Source organism: Marmota marmota, unplaced genomic scaffold (assembly GCF_001458135.2).
Source record: "Marmota marmota marmota unplaced genomic scaffold, marMar, whole genome shotgun sequence".
NCBI lineage: Eukaryota > Metazoa > Chordata > Mammalia > Rodentia > Sciuridae > Marmota > Marmota marmota.
This window is the reverse complement of record NW_025999896.1, coordinates 882,587-900,213: the sequence shown is the minus strand read 5'-3', so window position 1 is coordinate 900,213 and position 17,627 is coordinate 882,587. Positions and strand designations below refer to the sequence as shown.

The following is a 17,627-nucleotide window of genomic DNA, read 5'->3' as shown; positions in this document are numbered from 1 at the left end:
GGTGGAGGCCGTGGAGCGGCAGCGGCGGGTCCCGGGACTGAGGCAGCAGCGGGGTCGGCGGCGGGCGGAAGCTGAGGTGACGAAGGCAGCGGCGGCGGCGGCGGCCGTTCCCCTCACGGTGGCGGAGACCAAGGCGGCGGCGGCGGCGGACGGGGAGCGGCCCGGCCCCGGCCCCCTGCTCGTTGGCTGTGGCAGGGCCGCCGTGGGGCCGGCCCGGCTCCCGCCCCCCGCGGCTCCCCCTCCGGCTCCTCCTCCGGGGAGACGCCGGGGGCCCGGCCCGACCCGCACTCAGAGCGCTGCTTCTGCTGCCGCCGCCGGAGTCGGAGGCGGTGGCGGCGCCATGGGCGGCCTGTCCTCTGGGGGGGATGTGGAGCCGGGACTGCCGGTCGAGGTGCGCGGCTCCAACGGGGCCTTCTACAAGGTGAGGCAGCGCGCCGACCCTGGACACCCTCTTTGGCCCCCTCCCCGCAGCCGGAACTGGGAAGAGTGGGGCGGGATCAAGCTCCTGTAGCTGACCCTTAGAACCTTCGACCCACGCTCCCACCCGCAGCCCTCCTGGGCAGACCGCTGTGAGTTAGCCCTCTTCCTCTTATTTTTGACCCCTCTATTACACCTGTTTTTACCTCCAGTTCCGAGAAAATGGACATCAGGTCATTATTGTGCTTGGATCGGCGCTCCTTGCCCCCCATGATAAACCTCTTTACCCAGCTTCTAATTGACTTTCTTGCTTCCTAGTGAAAGACATACCTTAGCCCTTAATCACATCTTCCCTTCAGTCTAAGCACATGGAGAATTTTCTTTCTTCTCCCACATGAACCCCTTGGGAAGGTCCACTGTCCCATATTGGATCCTTTAATCTTCCTCGGGGAGTCTTCTGTCTACTGGCTGTGGAACATTCACCCCACTTTCATCTTATATCCCCGTTCCCAGCCGAAGGAGAAACGGTCAAAATCCACTTATGACATTTGGCATCTTTGGTTCCAGGTTATATCAGTCGAGTTGCCTCCCAGCCAACCATAAAGTGGATTCTTTTTACAAGTCTGTCATCCGTCACACCTTTATTCCAAGCCCAGCTGATCTGCCATTCTACTCAGGGATGGATTGTAATTGGTATTTCACTTTGACCTCAGTTACATTTGGATCATTCATATAGTTTTTCATCTTGAGAGCATAATAAGCTTCTTATTCATGATCTCTTAAAAGGACTCTCACCAGGATTCCTTAGGTTTATCTCAAGGATTTCCACTTCTGGAAGTCCTTTGGTCAATTCTCCCAGTTTTTGATCTGTCAATATTTTCTGGAAGGAGACAGGGACTATCTTTTTCAAAAGAACCTTGGTTATTTCAGTTTTTCTCTTGCCCAGGATTTTTTTTTTTTTTAAATCCTTTTACTACCATCATTTTCTAGGTCACTTGCCGCCCCCCCCAACACACACCCATTTAGATTTAAGTCAGAGAAAGACCCTGACCTTTTCTTTTTCCTCTCTGTCTGGGAGTGGGACCTAGGGCCTTGTGCATGCTAGTCAAGCACTTTACCATGGAGCTACATCCCAACCCTTTAATTTTTGAGACAGCTTCTCTCCAAGTTGTTCAGGCTGACTGTGAACTTGAGATTCTCCTGCATCAGCCTCTCCAGTAGCTGGGATTATAGGTGTGTGCCACCACTCCTGGCAGAGAGAAAACTTCTTGCCTCTCAGGAATGTTTTCTTTGTGTGACTGATGGAATTCTGAACTTTTTTTTTTTTTTTTTTTTTTTTTGGATTTTATGCCTAGAATTGTCCCAGACTTTCTGATTCCTGTTTCATTTTTTTTCATTTCACTCTGGGAGGCCAGAGAAAAGATACTGCTCATAATGTCAGGTATGAGGAGGAGGGCCCCCTTTCCTTCAGTTCCCTCAGGTCATTTTCTCTCAATAGATCTTTCTACCTTCTCATGCCCTTGGAAGAATTTCTCTGACTCTGTGAAATCATGGAAGACTTAGCTGAAAGGGTTTGTATGTGCCCCTCACTGCAGTTGACAAGTTCATTTTTGTCTTTTTTTTTTTTAAAGCTCACTTTAAATTCCTACCATTTTTATCTTTCCTTGCCAGATTTCTTTTTTTCGTTTTTTTGTGCTGGGGATTGAACCCAGGGCCTTGTGTATGGAAGGCAAGCACTCTACTGACTGAGCTATATCCCTAGCCCCCAGATTTCTTTATATGTAAGTCTTTGCCTTTTTATCCTAAAATTCTCTATTCCTGTGTAATCCCTAGGAATCACCCTTATTTTGTTTCTAGCTGAAGGACACTCTCAGCTGATCTCTTTTCTCATTTTCTGCATACTTTCCTAACTCTTGGGACTTTTTCTTCTATCCTGCCTACCTCCATAATATTTCTGTTTTCTTTGGCAAAAAGTCTCTTAATTCCTTCTGGTTCTAATAGAACACATTTATCTCATATTCTGTCCCCCCAACTTGTTTACCTTTGTTGAAATAACCTTCCTCATAAAATATTAGCCCTTTTTCCCATAGTGTCTTGTCCTTCATTTGGATCCTTCTCACCCTCAAATTCTCGCTTTCAAGAAGAGCAGTTCTCAAATTGAGTCTAAGATGAAGATGTGATTTTTTTTTTTATTTTTTATTTTATTTTATTTTATTTTTTTTTTTTGTTCTAGAGGCATAGGAACCTTGCCCAGCTAGGCAAGATTGGTATCTAGTTCAGGCTGGCAAGGGACACATTTCCTGTTCCATATAGGAGTATCCTACAGAAAGTATCTCTGAATCTTTCCCTTTTCTCCTGTGGAGTATGGGAATGATAGACTTGAGTGAAGAAGGGACAGAATAGGGTTTAGTTGGAGTTGAGCCTAAAGCTAGATAATGTAGGTTTTGTGTTCTGACTACCTTAGCATTTTCTGCTCCATGATTGAGTTAAAAACAAATCTCTAAATTCAGACTAATCCTTTTTCAACTCTCAGTGCCATATAGATACTTATCCATTCTGACCTTGCTACTGATTTAATATTCATGACTCAGCAAACCTTGGTGTGGTCAAGCAGTGTTTACATTGCTTCTAGAACTATAAATTTTGTGGAGGTCCTTTTTCCTCTTTGAGAATTGAGTCCTATTTTAATTTTCTTCCAGGAGAGATGGCAGATCTGAGATCTAAGCTATTTTGTAACTATCCCACCAATCCTTCCTTTTCTGTCAGAATGTAATTTTTTTTTTCTTTTAAGTGTACACTTCAAAATGAACTCTCTATTCACCTCCTAGGACACAGTTATCCTACTTTCTAGACCTTGCCTAGATATTCTAATTCTATTCATTCTTTTTTTTTTTCTTTTTCTCCTTGGCAGTGCTTGGGATTGAACCCGTAACTCATCCATGCTAGACAAGCATGCTACCACTGAAGTATACTCGCAGCCCTCATTTCCTCTTTTTTTTTTTTTTTAATTGGCACTAGGAATTGAACCCAGGTGTGCTTTTTCACTGAGCTACATTTCCAGCTCTTTTTATTTTTTTGAGACAGTCTCACTAAGTTGCTTAGGGCCATGTGAAGTTGCTCAGGCTGGCTTTGAACTTGGCGATCCTCCTGCCTCAGCCTCTCAAGTTGCTGGGATTATAGGTATTTGCCAGTGTACCCAGCCCTCATTCCTTTCTTAATGAATGGGGCATCATCAAATTCGAACTCCTCTTGCTTTTCTCCTAGAAGTCCTTTTTTTTGATAGGTCAGGACTAGAATATAGGGTGAAGGTAGGGACTGATTTCGTATCTTTTGATTTGAGAAACAAATACCTAGAAACCTAGAACATTTTTTCTCTGCCTACCTGGTGCTAGACCCCAGAAGATAAAAACCAGTGTATAGTACGGCCACTGAATCAAGTCATCCTCTGGATCTGGATGGTTTTCTAACAGATTTTGCTCTTGCCCTTATTTGCTTATTTTCCCAGTGAGCATAGAGTGAGCAGGACTTGGAGCTCATTTTCTCCCACTGGTATCCTCAAAGGAAAACAAAAACAAAAACCATTATCAAGGCTAATGGGTAGAATTAAAGAGCAGAGATAGGATTGGAATGTGTAATTGGGAAAAGACCTACTTTTGGAGGATATTTGAAGGAAAAAAGACCTTGAAAGTATAAGGGTGAGTGACATTTATTTTGAACTGCTCAACGATGTGAGGGCTGACCCCATTCTGAGTTTTAGCATTTCGCCTTGGAAATTGTGGTGAAAAAAATATATATAATACTGTTAACCCTGTGAGCCAACCCCAACATGGTAGAGGAGAATTGGATTAAAGCTAATGGCATAGTGCAAATCTCTTCATAAAAGATGCAGGCAGGTGATTCTCCTCTGTCTCCTTTCCATTTCCTTCTGTCTCATCCCTAAAATGTTTTGGAATAGGTTACTTTTATCTTGATAACCTATTATGAAGACTTGGAGGTAGGCATTTTGGGTAAAGAATCTGACAAGAGTCAGGTTGACATATTTCTAGAAATTTAGACAAACCCTAATAAAGAGGATAAGAGAGCTGGGTGCAGTGGCATACACCTGTAATCCCAGTGACTCAGGATGTAACTCAGGTAAAGAGCCCCTGGGTTAATCCCTAGTACCAAAAAAAATGACTGGAGATGTAGCTCAGTGGTGAAGGGCCTCTGGGTTTAATTCCCAGTATAAAAATAAAGGGGGTGGGGGTGTGGGAAGAATTATCTCAGAGGTAAAGCACATGCTTAACATGTGCAATGCCCTGGGTTCAATTCTCAGCACCACAAAGACAAAATGAAAAGGGGTAGGAATAAGATATTAGTGGTTGTGGGAAGAAGGCACTTAGGAAGTAACTAAGGAAAGTATTCAGAAGGGAAAAATAACCCAGGAAGATAGTAAGGAGTTAGAGTCCCTCAGAAGACTTGGGTAGAGAGTGGTAGGAGTGACCCAGCAGCTTGGGAGGCTGAGACAGGAGGATCTCCAGTTAAGAGCTAGCTTCAGCAACAGCAAGGTGCTAATCAACTCAAGTGAAATCCTGTTTCTAAATGAAATACAAAATAAGCTGGGGATGTGGCTCAGTGGTCAAGTGCCCTTGAGATCAATCCCAGTACAAAAAATATATATATATATAGTGGTAGGAGTGAATATTGTTTCTGAATGAAGAGGATTTATAAGCATTTCTTGAGAAGAGATCATCAGAGAAAGATAAAAATTTGGTTTAGAAAGAGACCCAGAAGTAGTAATAACTACATGCCTTGCATAGTAGTAAGGCTTTAAGAAAGAACTGGGCTCCATAATAAGTTCCTGTCCCTAAAAAAAAGAAAGGTGGCTTGTATCAAGAATGAAATTTAAGCTGAGTATGGTAGTGCTACTCCTGTAGTTTCGGCAATTTGGGAGGCTGAGGCAGGAGGATTGCAAGTTTGAGGGTAGCCTCCACAATTTAGCAAGGTCCTATTGCGAAAAAGGGCTGGGGATGTACCTCAATAATAGAGCACACTGGGTTTAACCTTCAGTACTGCTATAAATAAAGGGTTGGGAATGTGACTGTGGTAGTGTGCTCACCTAGCGTGTGTGAGGCCATGGGTTCAATCCCCCAGTACCTCCCAACAAAAAATTCACCAACTGAGTGGTTTCATACCATTCTATATTACTTTTTTTGACAAAAATGAAAAAGACAGTTTATAGGGAAGGTAGTCTTTTCAACAAATGGTTCTGGAACAACTGGATACCTATAGGTAAAAACTAAAGTTTGATCAATTCTCATTTCAGTACAAAATTTAGCTCAAAACAGATTATAGATCTAAATATAAAACAAAAAACTATACAGATTCCAGAGAAGACATAGAAAACCTGTGTGGTCTTGGATTAAGCAGATTTCTAGAATGAAACCAAAAGTATAGTCAATAAAAGAATAAACTCAAATTGAATTTTGTCAAAATTAGAAATTCCTAATTTTGAATGTGTGAAAAAATAGGGAAGGCAGAAAAATTAGGTTTGGGGTTAAACAGGTAGTTTAGGATTTAGGAGGTTGAACATATCCTCTTCAGTGAGGACCGAAAGAGATGGACCAACTATCTGATAATCCCTTTTTCTTTTTCTTTTTTTTTTTTAATTTTAAATATATTTTTCTTTTAGATGAGCACAATACCTTTATTTATTTTTATGTGGTACTGAGGATTGAACCCAGTGCCTCATAACTGTGAGGCAAGCGCTCTACCTCTGAGCCACAACCCCAGCCCCAATCCCTTTTTCTTTTATTATTGACCTCAAGATGGGGTCTTCTAGGGCTGGGGATGTGGCTCAAGCGGTAGCGCGCTCGCCTGGCATGCGTGCGGCCCGGGTTCGATCCTCAGCACCACATACAAAAAAAGATGTTGTGTCCGCCGAAAACTAAAAAATAAATATTAAAATTCTCTCTCTCCCTCTCTCTTTAAAAAAAAAAAACAAAAAACTATTAAAAAAAAAAAGATGGGGTCTTCTATAGATTTTATTTTCAAATTCAGCGATCATTCTGTCATTAAAAAGTCATGTCTTTTAAATCCTAATTTTTTCTTCTGTAAAATTATATTCCTTACTTTGAACTACTCCAGTGTTCTTTTTATACTCCAAGGACCCTGGGCATCAAGAACACCAAGTGTGCTGAGGTCTCTTGCTGTAGGGAGAGCTGGACCCTTCTCTCAGCAGATCCTGATGTCCTCTAGGTGTTCCAGGATAGCCTTATACTGTCTCATGGGATATTCTTAGCCTTGCTGTTGTTGGTATTTTAATTGAACTCTGGCAGGCTGTTCAGCACAACAGGAGGAAGACACAGATAGGGAGGCCCCTGTCAGAGCCAGAGTAGACCACCAGTTTGCAGACTGTTCTGTTGCAGGTGGTACTTCCTCTTCTACTTAGTTTGCATCCTGTTTTATATCTGTATTTTGCCACATATATCTCTTTCCATGCCAATATCATTTTTTTCTCTAACTTACCATTCTCTTCCTAGTACAGCCTTTCTGACCCTGTCTTTAGACTGCTTGTGGCCCCGCCTAAAACTTTAGTTTAAGGGTTTCGAGTGTCTCTGTTCCCCTGATGGCTAAAGTGGTGGTGAAATGTCATTTTATGTTTTGTACATTAAAAAAAAATTCTTTCCAGGGCTTTGTGAAGGATGTCCATGAAGACTCCGTCACCATCTTCTTTGAAAACAAGTAAGACCTTGGGAATAGAGAACCCAGCATACTAGGTCCTAGAAGAAGAGTGGAGAAGAGGGGGCGGCTGAGTCTTATGAGGCATATAATAGGTAGGGAAGAGCCAAAGATTTTTGTGGGTAACATATGGATCCCAGGAGAGGAAAGGGCTGAATATTTGGTGACATTGGGGACATTTGCTAGATATTAGCAAGAAGTGGAAGATGGCATCACTATGAAGCAAGGCCTGGAGTTTAGCTTCAATTAACTAGGGAAGGTGGAAGTCACCCAGCTGAGGCAGTAACCCCTTCCTAAAGAAATGGGTGACCACATCAGTCTGAATAGCTTTCATAACACTATTTCTCTTACAGTTGGCAGAGTGAAAGACAGATTCCTTTTGGGGATGTTCGGCTACCACCTCCGGCTGACTATAATAAGGAGATCACAGAAGGGGATGAAGTGGAGGTAAGGGCAGGGAAGAAAAGAAGAACATCACTTTTATTCTCACGATCCTAGGCTCTTCTCTGGTTATTTGGTGCTCTTTTCTCCAGCTCAGCTACCACATCCAGCCATATAGCCTTTGGGGAAGTGATCAGACAAAATCAGGGAGCTCCCCAGGTTCAGGGGATTAACTTTTCTTCCATTTGTGATAATAGCATCTAAAATCCGCTGCTGTTAGATGTGGTAGTATGTGGTAGTATGCTGTTAGGTGTGGTAGTGTAGCCTGTAGTCCTAGCAACTTGGGAAACTGATGGAAGAGTATTGCTTGAGGATTGCTTAGTCTAGGAGTTCAGGGCCAGAATTGGCAGCATAATCAAGACCCCATCTCTAAAAATTATTAGTAATAATAATAAATAAAAAGTCTAGTGCTCTCTGATTTTTAGTTAGTAATCTCTTCCTCTGATTTACTTTATCCTTGGTTTAGGATGCATCCCAAGTATATTAATGCTTATTCCATTCTAGATGTTTGGGATGATCTTCAATGTCTCTTTGGTTTCCAACTCCTTCAGGTTTATTCTCGAGCCAATGAACAGGAACCTTGTGGCTGGTGGCTGGCCCGTGTGCGGATGATGAAGGGAGATGTGAGTGATTGTAAAGTTTGGAGAACTTTTTGAACGAATGTTTTATTCATTCATGGATAGGTAGCAGATAGATGTTCAGGCCATCTGCAACTTCTTTCTTTCCATCTTACCAGTTTTATGTCATTGAATATGCTGCCTGTGATGCCACCTACAATGAGATTGTCACCCTGGAGCGACTTCGGCCAGTTAATCCCAATCCCCTTGCAACCAAAGGCAGCTTCTTCAAGGTTACCATGGCTGTGCCTGAAGATCTGAGAGAGGCGTGAGTATCAGGGAGGTCAGGAATGGAAGACCTTCTTTGCAGCCCTAATGTCTGTCCTTATTTCTCCCAGGCCCATTCCCATTATTCAGTCTTATCTATTGTTTCCCTGGCCCTCTATAGTTCATTTGGTTCATGTTATTTTCTTGGCCCTCTATAGTTCATGTCCCTTTCATTTCCCATCCCTGTTTTTTAACTGTGGTCTCTTCTCTCTCTGCTTTTTGTCCCCTGAACCTTTTATTGTACTCTATTCTGAATACTTTACTCTTTCTTGCAGCTGCTCCAATGAAAATGTCCATAAAGAATTCAAGAAAGCACTGGGAGCTAATTGCATCTTTCTCAACATCACAAATAGTGAACTCTTTATTCTGGTGAGTTTATTCTGCATGAATTTCATGTAAACCCTTTCAACAATTTTCTCTTTTTCCTTTTTAGCCTCTTTGGAGAAAGGGAGAAGCCAAATTGTGCTTATATTTATTTGTTAGAAAAATTTATTGCTCCTAACCCTACAGGCACCAAGGCACCAATAGCCTTAGTTTTCCTTGTGTATAACCCTACTTCCCCCTGCCTCCCACCCCTTGTGTGCTGGGGATCCAACCCAGGGCCTTCTATATATTGGGCAAAAACTCTACCATTGAGCTAGAACTAGAGTTGGGGACTCTTTCTTGGATATTTGGATTTTCAAAAATAAGACTGTGTAGTCAGGTATGGTGGCACATATCTGTAATTCCAGCAGCTTGGAAGGCTGAGATAGCAGGATTGCAAGTTTGAGGGCAGCCTGGGCAACTTAGTGAAACCCTGTTTCAGAGTAAATAAAAAGGTTGGGGATATAGCTCAGTGATAAAGCACCCCTGGGTTTACTCCCCAGTACCAAAGGAAAAAAAAAAAAGAGAGAGAGAGAAAAAGAAAGAAAAAGAGACTGTATATCTTTTATTATATACTTGCTCCATGCTTTTTGTCTACAACTAACCCCCTTAGGTACCCAGATAGTTGGCTCTTGTGAGACTAACGTTAGTTTTCCTCTTGCCTACATTTATTTCTTCTGACCTTTTCCAGGGACTCAGGCATTCTGATTTCTAGCTACTGGCATTTTCCCAGTGTATATGCACAGCTTTAATGACTTCACATTGGTTTCTTCCCAGTCAACCACAGAAGCCCCTGTGAAGCGGGCATCTCTGCTGGGTGATATGCATTTCCGAAGCCTGCGCACCAAACTGCTACTTATGTCCCGAAATGAAGAAGCTACCAAGCACCTAGAGGTAAGTTCTGATCCCCTAATGTTTTTTCCCCTTCCTTTCCTGCCCCATTATTGTCTCATGCTCTTGTGTTTATGGAACAAAAAGGCTAAAACTGTTCCTGACTGTTAAACCTGGATCAGCTATTTTATCTCATACTCCTTCAGATGTTGGAGCTCCATCATGTTGTGGTACAGTTATTTTCAAATGTTCTTTTAAGGTAGGATGTCCAATGATGAAGTGAAATTTTACTTGAAGTACAGTCAGATAAACACTGTCTAATAAAAGTGCAAAGAGGGTACTGGGCTCAGTGACACATGCCTATAATTCCAGCAATCTGAGAGGCTTAGGTAGGAGGATTGCAAGTACAAGGCCATCCTGGTCAACTTAATGAGACCCTGTCTCAAAATATAAAATACATAAAGGGCTGGAGATGTAACTCAGTGGTAAAGTGTTAAAGTGTCCCTGAGTTGAATCCCTAGTACCACCAAAAAAAAAAAAAAAAAAGAATCAAAGAAAGAAAGGAGAAAGAAGGGGCTGGGATTGTGGCTCAGCGGTAGAGTGCTCGCCTAGCATGGGCGGGACCCAGGTTTGATCCTCAGCACTACATAAAAATAAAGGCATTGTGTTGTGTCCATCTACACCTAAAAAAATAAATATTAAAAAAAAAAAAAAGAAAGGAAGAAATCCTGATTCTTACCTCTAGTAGTGCCCCCAGATTGCCTCTAATCCAAACTGCTTTGTGGGATATCTGTGAGAACCACTTGGACACTGGGAACACTGCTAGACTTGGAATCCTGTCTTGCTTTGTCAAATAAAGCGTTCTTTGGAAAACCATTTGATTTCAATAAGCTTTCTCTTTTTCATCTATGACAGTGAAATAGTTAGAAAAGAATATTTATACAAATTTATTTGGTTGGGGTGTTTTGTGGCACTGGGATCCACAAGTGCTCTGGAGATACATATCCAGGCCCTCTATAGATTCTGTTTGTTTGTTTGTTTATTTATTGGTACCAGGGATTGAACTCAGGGACACTTGACCACTGAGCCACATCCTGATCCCTATTTTATTTTATTTAGAGACAGGGTCTCACTGAGTTGCTTACTCCCTCCCTTTTGCTGAGGCTGACTTTGAACTTGAGATCCTCCTGTTTCAGTCTCCTAAGCCACTGGGATTACATGTGTGCGCCACCACTCCCCGCCTCTCTATAGATTTTTAAGTTCTGAAATCCTGTAATCATCAGGTTCCCTTTTCCTAGGTATTATACCATTCTAAATGGTAGAGCGTGTGTGTGTATGTGTGTACACGTGTACATGTACATCTGTTTTCATTTTTCAAGTGAACTGATCCTTTGGGGGCTTTTCTGTGAACCTATGCAAATTTTGGATTATGACAATCTTTCACTTTCCAGGAATGTTTCTGAGGGCACTGCCAGTTTAAAATTCACCATTATTGTCAGATGATACAAACTTTCTGCTCTGGTTTCCAGTGTGCAGGTTCCTGGTCATGAAAAGGTAGACTGTTCAGCTCTTCAGGACTTGGCTATATTGATCTGTATAGTAACTTAAATAAGCTAAGTTAGGCATAGGTCCACAGTGTGAAAAATAGGGACATGGGGCTGGGGTTGTGGCTCAGCAATAGAGCTCTTGCCTAGCACGCATGAGGCACTGGGTTCCATCCTCAGCACCACATAATAAAATAAAGATTATTGTGTACACCTACAACTAAAACAAATATTTTTTTAAAAAAAAGGAAAAAGAAAAATAGGGACATGTCCTTCTTTTTAAGATATCTTGCCTTTTGTTTGTTGTTATTTCATTTTAAAATTATTTAAAATTCTAACTGTACCCAGCTACTCAGGAGGCTGAGGCAGGAGGCTAGCTTGAGTGTAGGAGTTGGTGGCCAGCCTCGTCGACATAGCAAGAAACTATTTTTTAAAAAATACATATATACACGGATATTAGCTATGACATATAAGAACTAATACAACAAATGCCTTTTTTCCTTAAAGCAGATTATTTTTGGTGCTGGGGATCGAACTTGGGACCCCGAGCATGCTAATCATGTGCTACCACTGAGCTACACCCCCAACGCAGTTTAAGAAATAAAATCCTGGGGCTGGGGATGTGGCTCAAGCGGTAGCGTGCTCGCCTGGCATGCATGCGTCCCGGGTTCCATCCTCAGCACTACATACAAAGATGTTGTGTCCGCTGAGAACTAAAAAATAAATATTAAAAAATTCTCTCTCTCTCTCTCTCTCTCTCAAAAAAAAAAAAATCTCCCTCTCTCACACTCTCTCTTAAAAAAAAAAAAAAGAAATAAAATCCTTCTCTATCTTCTCTAGAAGATACTAATAAGTCATGGATCTTCTCCTCTTCCTCCAAAACTTAGTAAAATTTTGAACACCCCACTAAGTGTCTTTTCCCAGTTCTCTCTTGTGCCTAGTGTGCTCCTTGCAATAATTCCACCCTGTCCATCTTAGAAGTAAGAAATGGTGTATTGTGATCTTTCAGTGGCCCGGTCAGTTGTTTTCACTTCTAGGTGCATTCTACCTTGACTCAACCTTTCCAGAAAACTTTTGAACCTTTCTTATCTTCTTGACCCTGAACCCAGGGATCCCTCTAAAGGCTAGTTGAGAAATAAAGTAGAACTGTGGTATTCCATAGGCTCATTTTCTGCTTTTCTTAACCCCTTTTTATTCAACTTGTTGAGTTTTGGGAAGAATGGTTGTTTGTTTGGTTAAGGTAAGAATTTCTTACACTTGTCAGTACCTTGGGAAAAGAACTTTCACATCAACCTTGTCTGATGCTCTTGGTAGTCTTGAGAATGAAGTAGGGTCAGTTGCAATCACTTAGCAGGTGACAGAGGCACAATGTGTGTTTTGTTCAGGATCACACAACCCTATTGATAGTGTTAAAGCCAAATCCAGAACTTTGATGACTCCAGCCCATACTCTGCCCTTATTACACCATCCTCCTCCTCCCTACCCCATTGGTATTTAAAAGTTTCTGCATTTTGTACAAAGGTCTTAGTGGAGAGCAGACTCCAGGGTGGTTCTGACTTTCTTATTTAAGTTACGCAGGCACATTAGACAGGTATTCTGAGATTCTACCACCATGATTTTTTTTATTTGGTTCTTACTAAGTTGTTTAGGGCTTCTAAGTTGCTGAGGCTGGCTTTGAACTCAAGATCATCCTATCTCAGCATCCTGAGCTGCTGGGATTATAGGCGTGCACCACTGCACCTGGCTCACCACCATGATTCTTACAATGTCTTTTCTTCTCAGACAAGCAAGCAGTTGGCAGCAGCGTTCCAGGAGGAATTTACCGTGCGAGAGGACCTGATGGGTCTGGCAATTGGGACTCATGGTGCCAATATCCAGCAGGCCCGAAAAGTACCTGGGGTGACGGCCATTGAGTTGGGTGAAGAGACTTGCACTTTTCGCATCTATGGGGAGGTTAGCAAAAGATCTCTACCTTCAGGATCTTAGGTTATAGAGGGAAGGGAGGCTAACAAACAAACCTGAGTTATGGTGCACTTTTTCCTTGCTTTTGGTGGTAGCCAGTTTCCCCAGAATCATTGGAGATCATTGTTGGAGATCCAGGTCCTTGGTTTTAGTAACATATCTCTACTTTTCTTCCATAGACTCCTGAGGCATGCCGACAGGCCCGAAGCTACCTGGAGTTTTCTGAGGACTCTGTGCAAGTGCCCAGGAACCTGGTTGGTGAGTTTGGGTATATGTGTAGAAGAGAATAGAATAGAAAGCCACCAGCTTTCTATGCGGGTGTTGCTGAGTTGCAGAGTACTTGCCTAACATGTATGAGGCCCTGGGTTCAATCACAGTGTGGTGGTGGGGAGAAAGTTGAGTGCAGTGACACCTACTTGGGAAGATGAGGTGGGATGATCGCTTGAGCCAAGAAGTTTGAAACCAGCCAGGTTATTAATAGAGTGATTCCCAGTCTCAAGGGGGAAAAAAAAAGCATTAGGGGCCCAGATATGGGATTCTCATAAGTGTTTATTTCCTTTAAAAGGAAAAAAGAAAACAGAAAAAGGCCTAATTCCTCCTTTACCCTTTCAGGCAAAGTGATTGGAAAGAATGGGAAAGTGATCCAGGAGATTGTGGATAAATCTGGTGTGGTGAGGGTTCGTGTGGAAGGTGATAATGACAAGAAGAACCCCAGAGAGGAGGTATGTGCAACTAGGCCTAGAGATTGGCTTCCAGAAGTAGGAGGGATTATTTTCTGAGGGCTTGTTATTTGCAGAGGGTGGAACACAAATTTTTGTTTACCCCTAGTAGAATTTGATCTCATTGGGTGGGCTCCCCTGGGAGACCAGGTGGGGTTAATATTTGTGTTCTGCTCTCCTTTCTGACCCATCTTTCCTTCTCTCTGCTCTCCAGGGAATGGTTCCCTTCATATTTGTTGGCACCCGAGAGAATATTAGCAATGCCCAGGCGCTGCTGGAGTATCACCTCTCCTACCTGCAGGTAGCCATGCTGAAAGCCCAGGAAAGGAGCAGACTGCGTACAGCAAGGGGCAGGGAAGGAGTTCTGAAGGATAAGCTTCAGAATTGGGGTTCCCCATCTGTCATTTTTCATTCTTAGTACTGGGGATTTAACCTAGGACTGTTCTACCACTGAGATACATACCAGCCTTTTATAAATTTTTCATTCTGAGACAGGGTCTCACTAGGTTGCTCAGCTGGCCTTGAACTTGGTGATCCTCCTGCTCAGCCTCCCATGTTGCTGGGATTATAGTCATGTGCCACCATATCCAGCTTCCAGCCTTTTTTTATTATTTATTTAGGTACTGGGGATTGATCCCAGGGTGCTTTACCACTGAGCTGTGACCCTAGTCCTTTTTATTTTTTATTTTGACAGAGTTTTGCTAAGCTCTTGAGACTGACCTTGAACTTGCAATCTTCCTGTCTCAGCCTCCCCAGTTGCTGGGATTACAGGCATGTGTCACTGTCTACAAAGACCCAGTTTGTCTTTGTAGAACAAGAACCATTGGTGGAAATTTTGACTGTGGGGTTAGATTCCCAAATTTTTCTTATTCAGCCAGCATCTTCTTTCTCTTTGCATTCCTGAGAGCTTAGCTATGTAGGAGAAGCATGAAAAAAGGGAATTGTCCACTGATCTTTTTCCTTCTTCCATTTCATCTTCCATTTTCTTCCCAATCAGGAGGTGGAGCAGCTTCGCTTGGAGAGGTTGCAAATTGATGAACAGCTTCGCCAGATTGGGTTGGGCTTTCGCCCTCCTGGGAGTGGACGGGGTGGCAGCAGTGATAAGGCTGGCTATACCACTGACGAGAGCTCCTCCTCCTCTCTGCATACAACAAGAACCTATGGTGGCAGCTATGGGGGCCGGGGCAGAGGCCGCAGGACCGGGGGTCCTGCCTATGGTAAGGCATATGTGGGTCCAGTGGGGAGAGGCAGTGGGCTGGGTGGAAACTTGGAGACTCAAAGTCATGATTAAGAGATGATTGGCTGGGGGGCTTGTGAGGGAGAGGAAGAACTCTTCCAATTTTCAGGCTGTGATGGATCTTGGGGTGGGATGAATGGCCCTGAATAGATGTCACTGTGTTCTTCAGGCGCCAGCTCAGATCCTTCCACAGCTTCTGAAACTGAATCAGAGAAAAGAGAGGAGCCCAGCCGAGCTGGGCCTGGTGACCGGGATCCCCCAACCCGGGGGGAAGAAAGCCGGAGGCGGCCGATTGGGGGCCGGGGTAGGGGACCCCCACCTGCTCCCCGGCCCACCTCAAGATACAACTCTTCATCTATTAGCTCAGGTACCACAGGGTTGGTGTCATGAATGTGGGCCAAAAGGAAAGACAAATTTCACCTGACTCCTCATCCCTTTCCTTTCTCTGACCAGTGCTGAAAGATCCAGATAGTAATCCTTACAGCCTACTGGACACATCAGAACCAGAGCCCCCGGTTGATTCAGAGCCTGGGGAACCACCCCCAGCAAGTGCCAGGCGTCGCCGCTCCCGTCGCCGCCGCACTGATGAAGACAGGACTGTCATGGATGGAGGCTTGGAGTCTGATGGGCCCAACATGACAGAGAATGGCCTGGGTGAGGGGCCTGAGAAGTCAGAGATGGGGTGGAATGAGGGATGGGAGAATGGTTGTATGATTTGTTCTCCTGTACCCCACAGAAGAAGAATCAAGACCCCAACGTCGTAATCGCAGCCGTCGCCGCCGCAACCGTGGTAACCGGACTGATGGGTCTATTAGTGGAGACCGCCAGCCAGGTCAGCAGGCACTGCAGGCCAGTAGCCCTTCTAGAGCCTAGAATGGGCACATCCTGCCCTGTGTGAAGATTAGGGTTGGGTTTAGTGGGAATCCTGGGGTTGAATACCCAAGTTCCTTCTGAAACTTGATCTTCTGCCTTTCCCAGTGACTGTGGCTGACTATATCTCACGAGCAGAATCCCAGAGCCGCCAGCGGCCACCATTGGAACGCGCTAAACCCTCAGAGGATTCTCTTTCAGGACAGAAGGTAGGCAAGCCAGATGCAGCTTACCCCCACTCTTTTTTATTCTAGAGCGGGGGACACACAAAATTTCCCCCCCAAAAAATCTCTTAATGAATTTCTGAGGTGTCTGTGTCTGATGGAGTTTAGGCTGCATTGAGAATAGTGCAGAGTTGGAACAGAACAGAGAGAAAAGTATGGCTTGCGATGAGTGAAAAGAGTGAAGATGGGGAACCAGCCCCTGGTGTGTGGAGGGCTTAGTGGGAGGGGATGCCTATACCTGGACTTCTACTAACCATCTGCTTTCCTTTCTGTTCATTTTCTTCCCTTCTTCCCCCTCAGGGTGACTCTGTCAGCAAGCTTCCTAAGGGCCCCTCAGAGAATGGGGAGCTCTCTGCCCACCTGGAGTTGGGTAGTTTGGTGAATGGGGTTTCATAAAACCTCCAGCCTGCATCCCTCCCTTCTCCATCTCGCTTGCTGCCCACCACCATGGCCCTCACTGGCCCAACTGACCTGCGCTGGAGCTGCTCTTATCTAGGGGGGAGGGGGGTGGCACAGCAGCTTGGGTCCCCCCCAACCTCCAGGAGCTAGTGGAGGGGTGTGTAACAGGGTCATACCCCCTCCCTCTTGTCCACCCTACCCCCAGGGTGAGGGGAGCCTCCCCTTCCTCATCAGACTGGATGTGCCTTTATCCTCTAATGCCCCAACCTCTGAACACCCCCATTCTCCGCCTGTTGGTGGGGGTGCTCCTTGACCCACCCAGATTTGACATTTCAGGGGGCTCCCCTGCTATCCCTCCTCCCATCCTGTACCCCCATTTCTGGGGCCTCATCACTGTGGAAGACGGGGATAGTAAGGGTATCTGTGGGTGGGAGGCATGGGGAAGGTTTTGGAGTAGAACCAGGGGTATGTATGAAGGGGGGGTGACAAGGTCCCCCAGAGGGAGGGGGGACCAACCTTGTCTGGTGGATGAGAAGGCGTATTTATTTTTCACTGTACAGTATTTAAAAAGAGAATAAAAAAAAAAAAAATCCAAACGGCTCTGTCTCCTATGTGTTCCTTGTCCAGAGTTTGGGTTCATTTGATTCTCTAGTACAGACCTGCCTTGGTCCCTGGCTCTTATTCTCTAATCCTTTACAGTTGGTTTCTCATTCCAATTTCTAGCATTCCTAAATTCCCCAGCCCCAAGGTACCCTCCTGGTCCAAGGGGGTGGCTCAGGGTGCTGCTCCCTTCCCCCCTGATAGCTGGTAGAGGGAGTTGGGCCACTCCTGTGTCCTGAGTCACTGTGTGGGCTAGGCAGGGCTGCTGTGCTCAGAGCTGGAGCTGTTCCTGTTCCTGCTAGAAGCTGAGAGCCAGGATAGGCTGCTTAATCCGATTACCTGAGGCCCAGGGCGTGGGCTGGGCGCTAGGCAGAGTGGGGAGCCTCTGGAACTCAGGGGTGCAACCCTCCTTGCTA

At 44.4% G+C, this 17,627-nt stretch overlaps 1 protein-coding gene across 1 annotated transcript; it reads left to right on the top strand.

Annotated features, from left to right (window-relative positions):
* Fxr2 (FMR1 autosomal homolog 2) lies at positions 1–17,211 on the top strand. The gene is made up of 17 exons (XM_015504426.2): positions 1–421; positions 7,088–7,140; positions 7,491–7,584; positions 8,130–8,201; positions 8,315–8,463; positions 8,738–8,831; positions 9,603–9,719; positions 12,983–13,153; positions 13,342–13,420; positions 13,775–13,884; positions 14,096–14,182; positions 14,879–15,098; positions 15,288–15,485; positions 15,572–15,772; positions 15,855–15,950; positions 16,097–16,197; positions 16,513–17,211. Exons 1-17 carry the CDS (start codon positions 341–343, stop codon positions 16,606–16,608), a joined length of 2,019 nt encoding a protein of 672 aa, XP_015359912.1. The 5' UTR covers positions 1–340; the 3' UTR covers positions 16,609–17,211.
* Positions 17,212–17,627: the final 416 nt, after the last annotated feature.

Excerpts from the sequence above, each read along its gene's own strand:
- Fxr2 (XM_015504426.2), top strand. The coding sequence starts at position 341 with ATGGGCGGCCTGTCCTCTGGGGGGGATGTGGAGCCGGGACTGCCGGTC. Across the intron at positions 9,720-12,982 it reads AAGCTACCAAGCACCTAGAG|ACAAGCAAGCAGTTGGCAGC; the intron begins GTAAGTTCTGAT and ends TTTTCTTCTCAG. Across the intron at positions 15,099-15,287 it reads GACCGGGGGTCCTGCCTATG|GCGCCAGCTCAGATCCTTCC; the intron begins GTAAGGCATATG and ends TGTGTTCTTCAG.